General features: G+C 47.8%; 1 protein-coding gene across 8 annotated transcripts in view; it reads left to right on the top strand.

Moving 5' to 3' along the window:
• PRUNE2 (prune homolog 2 with BCH domain) overlaps window positions 1-20,388 on the top strand; it is a 270,970-nt gene that overhangs the window by 184,851 nt on the left and 65,731 nt on the right. For all 8 annotated transcript variants that reach the window (XM_078436921.2, XM_078436919.2, XM_078436917.2 and 5 more), the window contains 2 exons: window positions 603-7,170; window positions 7,524-8,289. In XM_078436921.2, coding sequence (XP_078293047.2) covers window positions 603-7,170; window positions 7,524-8,289 — 7,334 coding nt within the window. The remainder of the gene's footprint in view (window positions 1-602; window positions 7,171-7,523; window positions 8,290-20,388) is intronic.

Raw genomic sequence — 20,388 nt, 5'->3', positions numbered from 1 at the left:
CCTCCCAGGTGAGCTTTGTCTGTTCCAGGCTCCCCGTCGATGCTCCCTGGGGCGGGAAGAGACCGTTGGGGCCCCCGAAGTGCTGTTAGGAAGTTCCACCTCTGGTAGCTTTCTCTTCCCTATGTTCTCCTTCCCCTTACGAGGCTTCCCGAGGCAAAAGCAGGTCCCCGGTGCCTGGTCCTAAACAAAAGCCCTTTGTCCACCTGATTGCCCCTTATTCTCACACGTGTTCCCCTAGTTCTCAGCAACCAGCATTCTCTCTGCTTTCTGCAAACTTAACTTGCATTCCCGTTGGAGGACGGTATCGTATTACGACAAGGAAAGGATTTACGTGGTGCAAATCTCTTAACCTGTAACTTTCAGAAGCAAGCAAAATTGAGCAGTGGGATTTTGAGTTCAAAGAAGAGCCAGTTGGATGGGATTGTAGAAAGAGCCGGTGGTATAGTAAGTGGGACTTTCCGTGTCTTACGTTATGCAGTTTTCAGTTGTTTGAGGTCTTCTTTGTAGACGGATGAACCCAGATCAATTTTCTATTAGGAAAAGTTAAGGAAGATGCAAGGAGTGCCTGAGTGCTCACACAAACCCCTGTGCCTCCCTGACAGATCTGCTGCGAACTGGAAGAAAGCCAGAACCCTTGCCTGGAGCTGGAGCCCTTTGAATGTGGCTGTGATGAGATCCTGGTGTACCAGCAGGAGAACCCGTTGGTGACCTGTGATCAGGTGCTCCTTCTCGTCAAGGAAGTCATCAACAGGAGGTGTCCAGAGATGGTCTCCAACAGCCGGACGTCCTCAACGGAAGCCGTGGCAGGCAGCGCCCCACTGTCCCAGGGATCTTCCGGGATTATGGAGCTGTATGGTTCTGACGTAGAGCCACAGCCCAGCTCCGTGAATTTCATAGAAAACCCTCCAGATCTCAACGATTCTAACCAGGCTCAGGTGGATGTAAACATCGACCTCGTCAGCCCAGATAGCGGGTTGGCCACCATTAGGAGCAGCCGTTCATCCAAGGAGAGCTCGGTTTTCCTCAGTGATGACAGTCCAGTGGGAGAAGGTGCCGGGCCTCACCACAGCCTCCTCCCAGGGTTTGACTCCTATAGTCCCATCCCCGAAGGAGCAGTCCCAGAGGAGCATGCCCGGTCTGGAGAACACAGGGAATCCTTTGACCTCTTCAACTTTGACTCAGCAACCATGGCTTCTGGGCAGTCCCAACCATCTTCTCATTCTGCAGACTACTCTCCTGCAGATGACTTCTTCCCCAATAGTGATTCATCAGAGGGACAACCCCCGACGGGGCCTAAAGAAATCAATGGCATAGGGATGGACACGTCCAAATATTCATCCAGTTCACTTTTGTCAGAGGCTGGCAAAGACGACCTTGTGGAATTTGATGAGGAATTTGTTCAGAGACCAGAAAGTCCCAAGGATAACTCTGAAAGAAATGCGAGCCTGACAGCTTTTGTGGGAGATAAATCTCCTTCACCAGAAAGGCTGAAAAATATTGGAAAGCGGGTCCCACCAACACCTATGAATAGCTTTGTAGAAAGTTCACCATCCACGGAAGAACCAGCTCTACTCTACCCAGAAAATGTGACCCCAAAAGCAGTAGACACGGGTCACATAGGGCCGCCTCAGACCCGCGCACGGTGCAGCAGCTGGTGGGGTGGCTTGGAAATTGACTCTAAAAATATTGCAGACACATGGAGTTCTAGTGAACAGGAGTCTGTCTTCCAGAGCCCCGAGTCATGGAAAGACCATAAGCCAAGCCCAGTGGACAGGAGAGCCTCAGATTCTATATTTCCACCAAAGAGTCTCGAATTCCCAAAGTCAAGTCCCTGGGAGTCTGAATTTGGTCAGCCTGGGCTGGGCAGCCATAATATTCAGGACCAAAATGAGGAGCACTTACAGTTTCAGAACGTGCCCACAGAGAAATCGAATCTGCCCAGCGCTTCTCCTCAGGGGGCACACCACCTGATCGAAGACTTTGCTGCCTTGTGGCGTTCTGATCGCTCTCCCACGGCGATGCCGGAGCCGTGGGGAAATCCCACGGAAGGTGGGGAACCAGCCGCTGCGGTGTCATTCCCAGCCTGGAGTGCGTTTGGTAAAGAAGATGGCACCAAAGCTTTGACAAATACCTGGAATCTGCACCCAACGAGCGGCGAGACGCCTTCTGTGAGGGACCCGAGGGAATGGGCCATGGCAAAAAGTGGGTTTTCTTTTCCTTCGGAAGACAATTCACCCAGTGAGGCAAATAACGAAGCACCCCCAGAAATCTGGGGTAAGAAGAACCACGACTCCAGGGATAATATCCTTATATCTGGAAACCCCAGATCCGATCTGGACCACGCGTGGAATACTTCCAGACCGACAAAGGAAGATCAGAATGGCTTACTGGATCCAAAAATTAGGGGGGAGGTGTATGAAAAGGTAGACTCCTGGAACCTTTTTGAGGAGGGTATCAAAAAAGGAGGGTCAGACGTCCTGGCACCTTGGGAAGATTCCTTCTTATACAAATGTCCCGATTACAGTGCATCCAACGTAGGGGAAGATTCGGTGCCCTCCCCCTTAGATACCAACTACTCCACATCTGACTCCTATACTTCGCCAACATTTGCTGGAGACGAAAAAGAAACAGAAAACAAGCCATTTGCCAAAGAGGGACGTTTTGAGTCACAAGATGCTAACTCTGCCACAGGGGAGACTGAAATGCCCCCCGAGTCGCCGCAGCAGCCACCTAGAAACCGAATTAGTTCAGGTCCCGGGAACCTAGAAATGTGGGGCTCACCGGATGCAGATACCAGTTCGGAAACAAATGTCACTTACAACTCCGAGAAGGATTTACTCAGGACGGAGCCCACAGATGATAAGAACATCTCCATGGAGGATGACATCGGGGAAAGCAGCCTGTCCAGTTACGACGACCCCAGCATGATGCAGCTGTACAATGAAACAAACCGACAGCTCACGCTTCTGCACAGCAGCACAAACTCCCGCCAGGCGGCCCCTGACAGCCTCGACTTGTGGAACAGAGTGATTCTGGAGGACACGCAGTCCACTGCGACCATCTCCGATATGGATAATGATTTGGACTGGGACGACTGTAGCGCGGGGGTGGCAATCTCCAGCGAAGGTCAAGCACAAGGATACATGACTGAAAGCGCTGAACCGGAGACCCGATTCTCGGTGAGACAGCTGGAGCCATGGGGTGTGGAGTATCAGGAAGCAAATCAGGGGGATTGGGAACTCCCCGCATCTTCTGAGCACAGCAAGGACACTCCTGCCAATGGATATCACACACTGAATGAAAAAAGTGGACAGCTGATCGCAAACAGTATTTGGGACTCCGTCATGAGAGATAATGACATGTCTTCGTTAATGTTACCAGGCCCCTCATATGTCACAGATTCTGAACAACACAAAGCTCCTTCTGGAACTCCCAACTCATCAGAAAAAATTAAGGACAGTTGTATCCCAGACATGCTAGAAGCCTCTGGAGCCAGTGAGTCAGGTGCCCTTGATCCTGATAAGCAGGACACGTGCAGAGGAACCCTGCCACATGATGCGACATCCTTGGCAACCAACTTTGAGAATCCAGGGCATTTTGGACCCTCAGATCCATGGAGAGGTCCTAGCTGTGGACAAAGCGAAGGTGAGGAGGAAGCCCGTGGAGCCACTGCTAGGGAGCACCTCCGTGAGGAGGAGATGACAGACAGAGCTTCGGAGCAGTCTGGAAAAGGGCAAAGTGACCGGGAAGGCTCTTCCCCGGTTGCATCCGAACATCAAGAAATCTGCGATGAATCCGGCAAAATCAAATCTCTCTCAGTCCCTTCCAGCCCTCAGACTGAGGAACCCCGGGAGATTTTAGAGCACGAGAGGGGGTCTTACAATCCAGGTTCCTGTGATGTGCACGCAGAAGTGTCCACAAATGACCTGCGGGCAGAAGAGACCTGTGACAAGCACCTCCCGTATCACAGAAATTCAGATGACGCCACTGACACTTCCAGTGGGCTTGGGCTGAATTTAACAAAAACTGTATCTTTACCCGAAATGAGTCTTGAGAGCACTGAAGTGTGTAACGTTCTGGAACCAGAGAGAGTGAACCCAGAGCCACGCCATGAATGTCCCCAAAGCCTTGACATTTGGGATGGCTCTGTAGACAGTGATGTGCAGGTCAGTGTCCCAAATTCCGAGATTACTAAGAATCTTGAAGTTGAGAGTACTGAAAACAGCCTTCCAGGAGCTTCTTCATCAGGAAATTATCGCAGAGATAGTATTTCTAGTGAGTATACACATTCGAGTGCATCGAGTCCTGGCCTAAATGATTCCTCAGCTCCACTGCCTTCCTGGGAACACGGACCCAATATGGGGCATCAGGAGCGGAATCAAGATGATTGGAGCAAACAGAGTCACCAAGAATCTGAACTAATTACTACCGATGGCCAAGTAGAAGTAATTACTGAAATGGAGGACCCGGACAAAAACAGAATGGACAGGTTTGAAAAGAGCTTAGACCTCAAGGTTCCTAAATTTTTAGAGATTTGGAATGACTCAGTAGATGGTGATTCCTTTTCCTCTGTATCCAGCCCTGAAACAGGCAAATGTTCTGAGTATTCCGAGGCATATCAGGAAAGGTATGTAGTGGCTAGCCAGCAGGAGAAAAATGACCATGACCTTCCTAAAACCGTGCAGCCAGAGGATGCCAAGTTCATTTCAACAAGTTCAGGTTCTGATGACGACAGCATAGGTGATGAAGAGTCAGTGGAGAAAGAGGTCCATTTGGGCACTTGCCAAGTTGCTCAGAGCGACCCCAGAGCTTGGGATTCAGTGAATGAACCTAGTAAGTTCTTGGCCACCGCTGATCCCAAGTCTGAGGAGTGTCCTGCGTACGTAAGCAATTCAGAAGCAAGAGAGAACAAGCCAGACCCATTCTGTGACAACCAACAAAGCAGCCCCGATCACTGGAATTTCTCACTGCTAAAGGAGACCAAACTACAGGTTACAGCAGTGGATACAGAGATGAGATCTTCTCCAGAAACGGGGAAGACGGGAGAGACCATCTGGCAGCTATCTCCCAAAAGCGAATCAAAGAATGAGAATTATTCCAAACTGGAAACACTTGGCTTCTCAGCTGAGCGCTCCGAGCGGTGGAATGCCTCTCTACAAGAAGGACGACCGATGGAGAGCACATTTGAAAGGGAATTGCCCAACCCAAGTAGTGTGTTAGAGATGAATTCTTCAGGATACCACAAAGTGAGTCCCTGGGGAGTACCCACCCAGGGTGATATTGAACCCATGGAAACGCATTGCACTCAGCCCTTCGGTGATGAACACCGGTCACCCTTTCTGGAGAGCAATGAGGAGAACTCCCATGAGCAACTCTGGAACATTCAACCGAGACAGCCAGACCCAGAAGCGGATCAGCTTGGCCAGCTTGTGATATTGGACCAAATCAAAGAAAAGGATGCTAGAGAGCAAACCTTCTTGTCTTCTGCTGGTGAACAGCTGACTTCCGAAACACCTACCCAAGAGCAGCAGTGTCAGAATACAGCGCCGTCCGTCTGGGATCAGCCAGACGCAACGTTTACTCACACAGATGAAAATGAATGTGTCATATCTAATGTTTTGACTGTGGAGTGTCAGGAAACAAATTGGTGGGAAGAAGAAAAATCGTACCCCAGTGAAATAACAAATTCCAGCATTGCCTCAGAAGATTTCCCGGCTGTCAGTTCTTCCACCCAGTTGATAAAGAAGTCGGGCTCTGAATGGGATGTCTGTCCTCCTAGGGAGAGCCCCGAAGGCACATTTGTTCCAGATATTTTACATGGCAACTTCCAGGAGGGTGGGCAACTGGCCTCAGCTTCGCCTGACTTGTGGATAGATGCTAAGCAGCCCTTCAGTTTGAAAGCAGATGGTGAGAATCCAGATATACTGACCCACTGTGACCGTGACAGCAATTCTCAGGCTTCCAACAGCCCTGATATATGCCATGATCATGAAGCAAAGCGAGAGACTGAACAGCTCGTCAGGGCTGGAGTAGGACCGGAAGGGGAAGCCAGTGAGTTATATCTCACCGAGCCAAAGATGGATGAAGAACCCAATCGGGAGCCTGGGCAGGAATTTGTCCCGTACGATTCAGAACTATATTCTGAAAATGTAATCCCACTGCCTCCGATCAGTGATCAAGTGAACATAAGTGGCTCATCTCAGCCTGCCTCTCACAGAGGTTCTCCTGAACCTTCTGAAATAAATGGTGAAGGCAATACAGGTTTAAAAGCAGCAGACAAAGTTGCTGCCCCAGGTGTAGCACCGGCTTTGGAACTCGTCGACAGAACAATCCCAATGACGGAAAACGTGGGGACCGGTATTTCTGTAACTCTCCAGGAGCCTACGATGGACAGCAACAGCTTGTTGGTGTCAGAGGGCCTCTCTCCTGAGAGTCAGACAGATGCAGGAGCCTTGTTGGACGAGGAGCAACTTTTTGCTACTGAGAATTCTGCCACGGTTCCTGACGCCCCGTTAGCTTCAGACACTTGCCTGGACATAAGCGAAGCTGCCTTTGACCACAGCTTCAGCGATGCCTCAGGTCTTAACACATCCACGGGCACAATAGATGACATGAGTAAATTGACATTATCTGAGGGCAATCCAGAAACGCCAGTTGACGGGGATGCAGGGAAGCAAGAGGTCTGTTCGTCTGAAGCCTCGTGGGGTGATTTCGAATATGATGTCATGGGCCAAAATATCGATGAAGATTTAATGAAAGAGCCTGAGTATTTTCTCTATGGCGGTGACCCTCCCTTGGAAGAAGACACCCTGAAGCATTCGCTGGCACCTTACACACCCCCCTTTGATTTGTCCTATCTCACAGAACCTACCCTTGGTGTCAAAACAACAGAGGAAGCCGAGTCTCCAGAGGATGAGTCTCTAGGGGCCGAAGCAGCCGAGATGCTGCTTTCCGCCCTTCCTGATCAAAAAAGCAAAGAAAACCACGCCGAGACCCCCAACAGACAGCCTGGACAACTGGTTGTCCTGCATATTCATGAAGACCCCGAGTCCGTTTCTTTGCCAGCAGGAGCCCACCCCAACCTTGAGTTGTCTCCGTCCAACATCGACTGGGAAGTAGAGACAGATAATTCGGATTCACCAGCAGGTGGAGACGTAGGACCACCAAATGGTAAGAAACAACCCATTCCTCCACCCCCAGAAACTGCTGTTTTCACGCAATTAACATATTTGTCAACTGAGCTTTTCCTACCAACGCGGGGAAGAGAGGAACTAACTTCATTTGCAATGCATGCCTCCCCTAGTCCTGTGTCACAGCAGTCATAATGTCTGCTGCTCCTGTAATACCTTTCTCAGCCTATGAGAAAATGAAACAGCTCTCCAAAAAAACAAAACAAAAAAAAAACCCTAAAAAAGTTCTTAAATCTCTCTCTCCTTAGATGGGGCATTTGCAAAGATCACACATCTCATGATGTGTTCATGAAGGCTTGTTCTCCTCTTCTCTCCTTCACCTTCCACTTCTAGGTGCCAGCAAGGGAATATCAGAATTGGAAGAAGAAAAAAGAATTCCGACCCAAGGGCCTGAGCAGGTAACAGCGGAATCCAGGGAAGAAAGGTACACAGAGAGGAATGAAGATAATCACGCGGCACACATGGGTTACATACTTGTCAACCATGAAGAAAATTCGCCCGCAAAGCCAGAGGCCTGCGAGGCAAGAGAAAACACATCTGAATTAGACGAGTTTCACTTAGGTTCTGAAGAAGAAGAGATGCCAGGAACTCAGCTGGCCGGCTTCCCGGATTCATGTCAGCTTGCCTCTTTAAATGAAAGACAATATCATTCTGCAGAGAGACTGTCTCCCCAAGGTGAGAAGAGATCGGCTCTTGAAAGCCCTGGGCAAGACCAGAATTGGATGGTCTTGGGCCATAGCGAGGTTGGTGACCAGTCGTTGGAAGCTAGGAACTCAGGGCCTGGATGGGCTGGCCAAGCTGTGGAGTCAACCTCTGATTGTGGCGTGGGCGAGGGTCCCCAGATGCAAGTTCTAGGAGGCATGAAGCCTCTGGAATCCTTAGCCCTAGAGGAGGCCTCTGGTCTGGGCAGCCAATCGCGGAAGAGCAAGAGCCGGGACGGGGCTGACCCGGATGCAGTTATGCTGCAGGCTGTCACCCATGACAATGAATGGGAAATGCTTTCACCACAGCCTTCTCAGAAAAACATGATCCTTGAAACGGAAATGGAGGAGGAGACAGAGTTTCTTGAGCCCGGAACGAGGAAGCTGAGACCGAATGGGTAAGCAGAAAGCTAGATTTATTTATTTTTTCCTGAAAAACATCGTATTCGAAAACTGGGGAAATGGTGAAGGCCTGTGGAATACGAAGAATACGTGGATGATAGGAGCTTTGCTTCTATGTATTGCAAACCCTCAGGAGAAGCAGCTGCTACGTGGCCACAAAGACAATGATACTTTGTGTGTGTGTTTAGCCAAAAAAGCCCCTTCAGTGTCCACCCAGAGTCTGTACTTACCCTTCCAATCCTTCTTCTTACACCACCTACTCAATACCTTACTCTTACCTTACCTTACCTTATCTTACCTACTCTTACCTTACTCTTAAACAGGCATCTGGAACCAGAAAGGGGAGGGCAGTTTGCTCACAGTATCTCAGTTAATGTTTCCAACACCCCTGAGGCGTTGGGTATTATTCCCTTTATTTTGCACACGCTGGTGAGGGCGCCTCGAAGAATCAGAGTGAACCCTCTGGGCTTCAAAGGTTTTTCACGTCCAAAGCCAATAGTTTTCCAGCAGACACACTGCCTATCTTACATAAAAGGCACTTCTGATTTTCTGCGATACCTACCTGACTCCTTGGGGCTAAGGAGACGCCTCAGCAGGCTCAAAAATCTCAGTGGGAAACCCTCACTCCCCAATTGGCTGGAAGATTGGCAAACAAGTGATTCATTTGTTCGTTCGTTCGTTCGTTCGTTCATTCATCATATGGTGTCTGAGCCTCTGCTTCGTGCGAGTTTCTGGGCAGCTGGTGGATATATAGCAGGGAACAGGATGTGATCTCTGTCCTCAAGCTCCAAGGCCCTGTTGATACCAATGAGGGTCGTTCATTTCTTTTCATTTGTCCCGATAAAGCCCTCTTGCTCCCAGGGACAAAAGGGAAAATGTGACCAGTAAAGGGGAAGGTCATCTTTCCTCTTTAAAAATACAGTGGAGGGGCCCCTGGGTGGCTCAGTCGGTTGAGGGTCCGACTTCGGCTCAGGTCATGATCTCGCGATTCGTGAGTTCGAGCCCCGCTTCGGGCTCTGGGCTGACAGCTCAGAGCCTGGAGCCTGTTTCAGATTCTGTGTCCCCCTGTCTCTCTGCCCCACCCCTGCTTGTGCTCTCTCTCTCTGTCTTTCAAAAATGAATATACATTAAAAAAAATTAAAATACAGTGGAAAAGAAGGTATCTTTTTCCTACTCATTTAGGGAGTATAAAGAACTATGCATACCATGTACTCACTGTGGAGTCGAAGAATCCAGATTCCAGCCTGGCTCTGCCATGACTGGTTATGTATTTTAGGATTAACCCTACGCTCAGATTTCGTCATGCATAAAATTGGTGGGTTGGGCTGGAGGATCTCAAGGCTTTCTTCAAGTTTCCATTTGTGTGAACTTACTTTGTGTGTAAACAGACTGTGTCCGGGAGAGCTGTGGTGTTCACAAACGACATTTCCCCATGAAAGGAATACAAAAAGCAAGAAGGAACAGCAAGGGTATAGAGTAAGGGTTGGGAAGGTGCCACAAAGAGTTAAAAGCTGGTCTTCAAGTGCAGCTTCGGAAACCCAGACCTCTTCAGTTGGCCTCATCTTTCTTTCTCCCTGTCAAGCTATTTCCTTCCCGAGAGACCCCAGATCCGTTATCTGAAAGAGAGTAGCAGATGCATCCCAGCAGCCCTGCTGGCATTGTTCTAGATTGAGCTAAGAACTCAGGCAGCCTGGGCTTGGCTGAGCTGTGGTTGGCATCTCGTCTGCGTTTTGCACGTGTCCCCGCAACCCCGCAGATGACCCTGTTAGGTGTTACCATACCCCCCCTTTCTTTCAATACAGTTTCTTGGCTCATAGTTTTCTGCTCAGCCCCTGCAGTAATGAACATTTTCTGACGACCGGGGGAGGGGGGCAGAATCTCCTGCTGGCATTTGTATTACCTTTTGCGTAAATAGTTAACTCTCAATGTATTTAAAAGCTTCCCCTCTGTGCTAGGTTTTGAGAGGGTGCAGAGTTGTCTGAAACAGTGATTCTCTAAGTAGGGTCCTAAAATCGGCAGCCTCCAGGTGCCTGCCTGACTCAGTCAGTAGAGCATTCGACTCTTGATCTTGGGGTCATGAGTTCAAGTCCCACGTTGGGGGTAGCGACTACTGAAGTCAAAAAATAAACCCAGCAGCCTCAGAATCACCTGGCGTTCGTTAGGAATACGAATTACTGAGCCCACTCGAGGCTCTTCCTGAACCAAGAAGTTGGGGTGGGGTCCAGCCATCAGTGCCTTAACACAGGTGATTCTGCCGCACGCTTAAGTTGGAGAACCCCTGGGCTAAAACTTACTCCCAATGGGAGGTGACAGTTTACTAAGGGAATCAAACACAGGTGAAGAGGTGGCTAATAGTGTAACATGTAAATCAAGATAGTTAATGACCAACACATGTATAAATATGTATCACGAGCACTTGTCAGGGAGCACCGAGCCCTGTATATTACCTGTCTATTACCATGGCAGGAATCACACAAGGAAGGAAACTGATGTTCGGAAAGTTGAATCACTTGCTGTGGTTTCCAGTTAGAAAGTGAAGAAGCTGGGATTTGAATTTAAATCTTTCTGTGTCCAGGGTGTGTGCCAATGCTAGTAAACTAAGAGGGGGGAGGCATTGGGGCGCCTGGCATCTGACTTCGGCTCAGGTCATGATCTCACAGTTTGTGGGTTCGAGCCCCGCGCTGGGCTCTGTGCTGACATTTCAGAACCTGGAGCCTGCTTCAGATTCTGGGTCCCCCTTTCTCTCTGCTCCTCCCCCACTCTCACTCCGTCTCTCTGTCAGAATTAAAAGAGGAGAGGCATTTATACAGGGTGCTTTCGTGGAGGAGGAATAAGGGGTGGCCTGTTATCCAACAGCATCAGGAGGCAGAGTGTCCAGGGGCCCCGATATGTTAAAGGGCCCCTGCAAAACTCTGAAATGCTCAATACGTTAAAGGGCCCCTGTGAGACTCTGAAATGCTTTTAAAACCTAAAGAAAAAAATGATTATATTCCTGTGTGGATTATAGTTTTTTCTACCAATGCAGGTGTAAAATAAAAGTTTTGGGTTTTTTTGACTGAAGGAAGGAGCTCATGAAGGTAACAGTGCCTAAGGCCCAGCAAAGTCATACTGTGGCCATAAGAGGTGTAATTCGGGACAGGTGTTAGAGGAAGGTCATAATCTGGAAAAGCAAAGAAGAGGGTGAGAGGTCAGCCAAGTTGGCTAGAAAGAGTGAGGGGAAGGAAACCATGGACACAGGAAGGTAATCCCAGAAGCAATATAAGATAGTCCTATTTTTCCTACTAAAAATCTGGAAACATCTGACACAGAATTTGATCATAGGACAGGATCAAGACTGTCCTGAAAAAAAAAAAAAAAAAAAAATTGGGTTTTCAAAATTGGGTGCCTACGTGGCTCAGCCCGTTAAGTGTCTGACTTCGGCTCAGGTCATGATTTCATGGTTCGTGAGTTCGAGCCCCACCTCGGGCTCTGTGCTGACAGTGCGGAGCCTGCTTGGGATCCTCTGTCCCTCTTTCTACCCCTCCCCTGCTCTCTCTCTCTCTCTCTCTCTCTCTCTCTCAAAAATAAATATTAAAAAAAAAAAAACCACAGAAGTGAGCTGATAGTGTATGCAACATGACGTTTCAGCCACAAACTGGCTTCTGGCCCTCCCCTCCCCCAGCTGCACCCCCTCACTCAGCTCCCACACCGTTCTGAGAGCAGCAAGCCACATTGTCAAAACGCGAGGAAGCTTTAGGAGGTGGCTTTTCCCCTTGTACTCCACTGACTGCCTCTTGTTAACAAAACTTGTTATGAGTGTGGGAGGGAAACTCTCCCTTGAGATTTTCAGCACCGTGTTCTGGTTCCCAGGCCCAGTCTTCCCTCTTCCCAGAGACTTTGCCAACACCCCGGTCACGCTCCAGCAGTACAGCCGCCAGCTCAGAATCGCACAGCAATTCCCGAGACAGGGATGGGTATGCCTGATCTTCCCGATGTGGTCACAGAGAACATCGGCACAGTCGTCTGCAACAAACACAGTTTTCTTAAAATGAAGAGCCATTTATGTGTTTATTTTAAAGAAGGCAGGGTTGCAAGGGTGTCGTGTGAAAAAAAGGGCAACGTGATTATGTACGAGTCAGGTTTCTCCAGCAAAACAGAACCAGTAGGAGCAATAAGAGATATCTCTCTATCGATCGAGAGAGAGACAGAGGGAAAAGCATTTCAAGGAATCGGAATCGACTCACCAAGGTTTAGGGACTGGCAAGTCCGAAATATGGAGGACAGACAGGCCAGCAGGCTAGAACCTCAAGCAAGAGTGGTTGCAGTCTGAATTCTGCAGGACAGCAGGCCGGAAACGTAGGCAGGGTCTCTCTGTTGCAGACTTGAAGAGAGTTCCCTCTTTTTGGAGAAACTTCAGACTTTGCTCCTCAGGCCTTCAACTGACTAGATAAGGCCCACCCACATTCTCTGAATAATCTGCCTTATTCAAAGTCTGCTGAATCTGCCTTATTCAAAGTCTGCTGATTTCAGTGTTAATCACATCTAAAAAAATACCTTCACAGTATTATCTGGACTGGCGTTTGACCAAATAACCGGGCACCGTAGGTAGCCTAGCCAAGTTGGCACGTAATATTAATGATTGTGGGTTATATTCAAAAGCCTGAACAACATGCTAAAGGAGCATGAAACCGTTAACCTTTGTAAACTCACCACCATCTGAATTCTATAACAATGGGATGATCGATGGACAAATATCGATCCTTGGGTCTCGGGGTAAGGAAAGAGCTGTGCAGGCTGATAAAAGGAAATAATTTCCAAGCAGAGCAAGAAAACAGATTCTGTGTGCCTGGTCTCTTGTAGATACATGCACAGGGGAGGGCCACAGGGCAGGGAGAGGCAGAGGAGAGGTGAGTGAGGGGGAGATCTGGCGCATGTGCTTTTGAAAAGGTATTTAGAAAGAACCCGATCCTTGTATTTGTGGAGCTGTAGCTTGTCGTCTCGCTCCGGGAGGTGAGTTATTTGGTACTCCCTAAAGTAAAAATGACCTTCAAACACAATAGACGTCATATCCACACTACCTGCTTCTTATGGTCATCTCTGTGCATTCTTTCTTTTTGCATGAGTAACGTTGGCCTTTTTTTTTTTTTTTCTTCCCCGTGACACCATTAAATTGTTATACGGTTTTCACGAGACCTTCTAAACCCGGACTTTTTCTGTCTGGGACGTACGGTTGAGGAATTAGCACGTGGGGTCTTACCCCCAGGTGAATGCTGAGAATAAAAACAAAAAAAAAAAATTTTAAAAAACAGGTAAAGAAATAACCTGACTCTTTCCGTGTTGGGTAATGATACGTTTGGGCGCTCAGAAGAATCAGGCTCTTTGAGCGCATGCTACCCCCTCTCTGGGTCTTGCTGTTTGGACAGGCTGATGCCCAGCTGCACACATTTGCCCTTTCTCCGAGGGAAGCCGATACCCCATCAACTACAGCGTTGCCTTGTTTATTCGCGGTTACGTGGCTTTGCCCCGAACCAACCCTGGAAGACCAAGCTTGGCACTGAGTATGCGTTCGTTTATTTTCGTAATTCTATTTGATCACTTGGTGTGTTATGTTTGGTGGCGATTAAGTATCATTAAAAGTTCTTTAAATCTGCGCTTCAATTCAGGCCTTCGTCTCCCTAAAAAAAAATTTTTTTTTTTCGTGTTTATTTATTTTTGAGGGAGAGAGAGACAGAGTGTGAGCTGGGGAGGGGCAGAGAGAGAGGGAGACACAGAATTCAGGGCAGGGTCCAGGCTCTGAGCTGTCAGCACAGAGCCCGACGCGGGGCTCGAACTCACAAGCCTTGAGATCATGACCTGAGCTGAAGTCGGACGCTTAACCGACTGAGCCACCCAGGCGCCCCTTCCTTTTGGGGCAAAAAAACCCAAAAAATTCTGCTTTTTTTTTTTTTTTCCTCCAAGTCTCTCCACCAGCCCCTCCTACCTCTCCACCTCTGGCCAGCCCTACCCAGAGCAGACTTCAAATAAATCTGCTCGCACAACTGCCATTTGAGACAAATAGGGCCAGTTTTATTATCCCAGCTTCATAGATAAACAAACCAACTCAGCAGATGAGCCGTTAATGTCATCCAGAAATGAGAAAGTGGGAAAACAAGGACTGGAAGTTACGTCTTCTCCCTTCCAGCCTAGTGCTTGTGAGTAAGACACAGAGGCTGAAACAATCATTTTTTTTTTTTTATGTAATTCTGTAGGTGAATGCATTTCTTCCTCCTCCCATTGTCCCACGGAGGGGTGCATCAAGTGTAATGGGCAGAATTCTCAGAGTGTGATTTGGAGAATAACTGGATCCAAACTCGCCTCTGACTCTTCACACTGTCATGCGACCTACTGAGCCCTTTTCATGCCTGGACACGTATTTCACACCACAGCAGATTAGTGACGGTTCCTGTGTATCAGTGAGCTTCTCCCCATCTGTGGTTTGCGGGCCAACTCGTGTGGCCAGAGGCCAGAGGGAGGTGAGAGAATCAAAGCCCTTCGAGGTGCATCTGAGTTTTCCCAACTATTTCTAGATGTGGTAGCTTGTGGTAAAGGATTGTTACAGCAAGAGAAAGCCCTGAACGCCAAGATGAGGTGGATAGAGCAAGTCAGCTGTCCGTGGGAAGAACACCCACCGAGGAGCCCTTTCGTGTTGTGTTGGCTTCTGGTCTGAGGAAGAATCCAAGGTATTTCTCCAGCTGGAATGGTGAAATGTCAGAACTAAAGTCAGGAAGAAAAAAAAAGACTCCCAGGAAAACTGATGGCATTTGAGAAAGACGAGAAGTCATGGCGTTCAAAAGCAGGATATGTTTGTCTGTCAGGGACCCAGCAGGAGAGATGACACATTCAAATGAGGACAATTCGAGAAATATTTAATAAAGGGGGTATTTGCAAAGACAGAAGCAAAGTATGAGGAATTCACGAGGAAGGGTGTAGTAGCTCAGGAAGAGAAACGGTATAGCTGTTATCTGAGGCCTGGGGGGCGGGGGTTGGAAGGGGAGGGTGATTATCAGAAGCGAGAACAGGAATTTCCATTTCCCTGAGAAGAGCAGAGAGGCCTAGTGTGGAGGGGCACAGCCAGCCAGGGAAGAAGCCAGATGAGTGCCTGGAGTGCGTACCCTGACCTCTCCACTTTCCTCCCGCTGATCTCCCACCGGGGCCCCTAAAACCAAGTGGAACTCAGAGCGGGAGAGAGCCTCCTGGGACAGAGAGCAGGACGGGGAAAGTAAGAGGGTGAAGCTGAAGAAGCAAACAGATGTTATTCAGCACAGCTGGCTTCATTAGAAAGCAATGGAACCTCAGCTCCTGAAGAGCGGACTGAGATAGTGTTAACCTACAGGGTAGTGAACGATCCCCCCGGCGCGTTGGACGATCTGTTTCCAAGATCCACGTGAGAGTTCTTTTAGAACCAGGGCTGTCAAAAGTCACCCCCGGATTGGTCACACTTTGTGGAAATCCACGCTGTGCCAGTGGACGAGACTGGGATGCTGCCTCCCCTCCATTTTAACCGTTGGTTAAGGGAGGTGGCTTCTTTTAATGGTCAACATATGCAAGTTTGGTGCTAGGTAATGGCCAGGCAGCAAAATTTTTAATTCACTCCCATAAACTATCTCAAAATGTTGATCAACCGGAAGATTGAGTGAAAAACACGTAACGCCTAGGCTTCTATACAAGTCCCCGACTCTGCCCAGGGTTAAGTTCAAGTCAGCAGAAAACTATACACTTGCCCCATGTCACAGAGGATACGTAAAGTCTCTCTATCCTATATATTTTTTTGTTGTATGCCATTGGCTCATGCTGACGGAAGACGTTAAGTCAGCCCAGTGAAACTCATCTCTATGGCAAGGATGTCGTTGACAGCATGACTTCCTAATTGGGGAATACCTGTGCTCTTGTGAGCGAATCCAGTCCAGTCTCCATCCTGACTGTTCAGGAATGCGACTTCCTTTAATTAATAGCACTTATATAACGGATCACGTTTATCCTTTTGAGTTGGCTCCTTGAACGCTCACATTTCACAAATGTATCACTCGCCCCTATCGAATGAATAGAATTCTGGAACACTTATTATATTCATCCAAGTCCTAACTCCATGATGTGATCCTATCACTATTTTTCTTTTTCAGCTACGTTTTTTAAGGCTTGTTTAAAAAAAGTTTTATTTATTTATTTTGAAAGAGAGTGAGAAGGCACAGGTGGGGGAAGGGGCAGAGAGAAAGGGAGAGAATCCCAAGCGGGCTCTGCATTGACAGTGCAGAGCCTGACACAGGGCTTGAACCCATGAATCCGTGAATGAGATCGTGACCTGAGCCGAAACCAAGAGTCGGACGCTTAACCGACTGAACCACCCAGACGCCCCTCTTTTTCAGCTGCTTTTAAGTCATGTGATGGTGGTGGATTTTTTTTTTTTTTAATGTTTATTTATTTTTGAGAGAGAGAGACAGAGACAGAGCGTGACCGGCGGAGGGGCAGAGAGAGAGGGAGACACAGAATCGGAAGCAGGCTCCAGGCTCTGAGCTGTCAGCACAGAGCTCGACGGGGGGTTCAGACTCACAAACCATGAGATCATGACCTGAGCCAAAGTCAGATGCTCAACCGACTGAGCCACCCAGGCGCCCCTAGTGGTGGATTTTTACATATCTATTAACGTCATTAAATGCATATATCCTGTTCATGGTTCTTCTGAAAAGACTTCTTTTTTTTCCCTTGCTTCTTTGCCCTTAGCACCTCTTTCAAGTCCTTGCTCTTTCTCCATCCTATTTCCTGAACATTGAAATTCTTCTTTTCACTTAAGACCTAGACCAAGATGCCATTTCCCTCCTAAAACATTCTCCAGCCTCTTCAAACAGAAGGAAACCCTTTCTCTCCTGAATCGTCCTAGGCTTTGCACCTGTTTTGTGGCCTTCCTCACGTTCTGCCTCCTGTTGTATTTATCAGAGTCTTTCTTATTCAGGCGCCTGGATGGAAGCCACTAGAGGCTGTGGTTATGGTGCATACATCTTTATTTCCCTCGTTGCTGCAAACAGCGCTGATACTCATAAAGTTGTGGCTTCGAGTCAAATATTAATTGAAGGGGGAGAGCAAAGTCATTTAGATGAGGGAATCGTAGAAACCTTAGTGGAGAATCTAGTTTCCTTCTGCCACTCAAAATCATTTAGATTTTCATAAATGACATTGGCCTGGGGTTTTCCTTCATCATCTGGCTCTTGTCTAGTTTGGGAATCAAAGTTATATGCTTTATGGCACCATAAAACAAACGAGGGAAACTTCCCTCTTTTTTCTCTTCTTTGGAATAACTTGTATAATCCAGGGGGATCATCTAATACACGAGGATTGAGCAGTATTTATAGAACCATCTGTGTCTGTTGCTTAGTTGGAGGGATAGATTTTTTTTACTGGTAATTTTATTTCTTGGTGATTACCGGTCTATTCAGGTTTTCTAATTCTTCCTGTGTCAACTTTGCTATTTAATATTTTTCTGGAAAATTGTCCATTTCCTCAGTTTTCCAAATCTTCATAATAAAGTTGTTCATGTATTATTTTTTCCATCTGCAGCTACATTCTTTTATTCCTAATATTATTTATTTGTATCTTCTCTCTTTTTTTTCTTGTTCAGTCTTTCTAGAGATGGGTTCATTTTCTTTTTTTTTAACATTTATTTATTTTTTGAGAGCTTGAGAAAGAGCGTGAGCTGGAGAGGGGCAGAGAGAGAGGGAGACACAGAATCTGAACCAGTCCCCAGGCTCTGAGCTGTCAGCACAGAGCCCGATGCGAGGCTCGAACTCATGGGCGGTAAGATCATGACTTGAGCTGAAGTCGGACGTTTAACTGACTGAGCCACCTGGTGCCCCAGAGATGGGTTTGTTTTCTGATAACTAGATTTGATCTTTATTGTTTTCCTTTTGTTTTTTGTTTGTTTTCCACTTTATCAAATTCTGCTTTCATCTATTTTTTTTTCTCGATAACTGATGGTTTTCTTCCCCTCAGTATGTTTCATGGTCTTTGTATTTATCTCAGAGGTCCCCGCTTTAGCCCCTGAGCACCAGTTACTATTTGCTTCTGCCAGCATCTCCGTAATTGAGCTACAAGTTCACACAGTGCCATAATACTTACGTTCCCCTACTGTTCACGAACGATTCCAGTCCAAGACAGAAATTGAAGATTGGAATTACTTGTCAGCCCTGGATCTTTCAACTAGCATTATTGGACATGGCCTCCTTCTCCACTTATTATAACGATCTGGCTGAGTATAGTGACCTCCCCAAGCCCCAGTACTCTCTCAGTCCAGCACACAAACGCTCTACTCGACCTTACATGGCGGCCTTGCCCTGGTCGGCCCAGATGGATCCTTCAACCATACTCCCGTCTCCTATCCACCTGGCCCTACAATCCATACTCCGCTGACTGTCTTGAGCGAGACCTTTCAAATGCAAATATCTTCCTTTCACTACCCTCTTTCTTAAAACCCTCCAATGTTCTCTTATTTATTTTGGAATATAATTCTGATTCTTTACTACAAGCCTATAAGGCCCTATGTGTCCTAGTCACTGCTTACACTTCTGATCAGTAAGAGCACTCCCTCCCTCAACCCTGAGGCTTGCACACCAGACCATTTCCAATTTAGTGATTTGGTGCCAGCGGTACTCTCTGTCTAGAACTCTCTTGACATGGCTGGCTTATTCTTATCCTTCATGCCTCCCCGGAGAGCTCTTTCTTCTATAACTACTCCGCCTCCAATGGCAGAATGTGTACGGCCAAGTTATTCAACGCAGAGGTTCTCAACGAGGGGCGATTTTGCCTCCCCACCTCCCCACCTCCCCACCTCCCCACCTCCCCACCTCCAGGGACACGTGGCAATGTCTAGAGACATTTTGGATTGTCACACTGGGGCAGATGCTGCTGTCATCTAATGGGCGAAGGCCTCGGATGCTGCTACACTCCCTACACCACACAGCAAAGGATTATCCAGCCCGAAGTGTCAGTATTCCCAGGGTTAAGAACCCCGTTCTTCCCACTGCCCTGTCTTCTGTTTACTTGTTTAGTTGATTTTGTTCTGTCTCCACGTGGGAGAATGCACTCTGCCAAGTTGTTCCAACACAGTTTGCCTTGAATGAAACTGATAACCTCTGGTGTTTGCTGCTTCCTTTTCCAGGGGACATGTAAATTTAGCTTGGGAGTATCTTAGTTTGGGCTACAACAGACTCCCCCAGATTAGGTGGTTTATAAATGACAGGAATTTCTCACCGCTTTGGAGGCTGGAAATCTGAAATCAGGGTGCCAGGAAGGTCAAGTTCCGATGAGAGTCCTCTCCTTGGTTGCAGACTGCCAGCTTCTCATTGTGTCCTCACACTGTGGTGGAGAGAGCAAGAGAGCTTTTCCGGGGTACTTCTAGAAGGGCACTAATTACAGGGCGCCTGGGCAGTCAGTCAGTTGGGCTTCCAACTCTTGATTTCAGCTCAAGTCATGATCCCAGGGTGTGGGATCGAGCCCAGTGTCAGGCTTTGCATGGAGCATGGAGCCTGCTTGAGATTTTCTCTCTCTCTCTCTCTCTCTCTCTCTCTCTCTCCCTCCCTCCCTCTGCCCTTCTCTCCTGCTGCTCTTTCTCTCTCTAAAATAAATAAATAATAACAATAAAAAAAGAAGGGCACTAATTCCACTCATTAGGGCCCCACCCTAATGACTTCATCTCCTCCTGATTATTTCCCCAAAGCCCCACCTCCACGTCCGTCACATGCGATGCGGGAGTAGGGTTTCAACAGGTGAATTTGGGGTGGGGGGTGGGGGACATGAACATTCATTTCATAAGAAGGATATGTACCTTTTCAGATGTTGCAAAATCCATCTTTCCCCTTCTTTTGAAATTTAAGACTATAACTACCTATTTTTAGTGTCCTTATACTTCTTCTGGCAGCCGTTCCCCCAGGAGATTCTTATCCCCTTTCGCTTTTCTTAAAGTGATATTACCTACTTCTCTCGGCCTCCTGGAGAAAAGCAGGTGTGCCTGTTCAACTTGGCCTCTACCAGTTTGTCCCAAGAAGTAAAACTGTTCTACTTACTTAGTTGTCTCTTATCCCATCAGCTCA

Source organism: Panthera onca, chromosome D4, assembly GCF_046562875.1.
Source record: "Panthera onca isolate mPanOnc1 chromosome D4, mPanOnc1 haplotype 2, whole genome shotgun sequence".
Classification (NCBI taxonomy): Eukaryota; Metazoa; Chordata; class Mammalia; order Carnivora; family Felidae; genus Panthera; species Panthera onca.
This window is presented reverse-complemented; position numbering and strand designations above follow the sequence as displayed.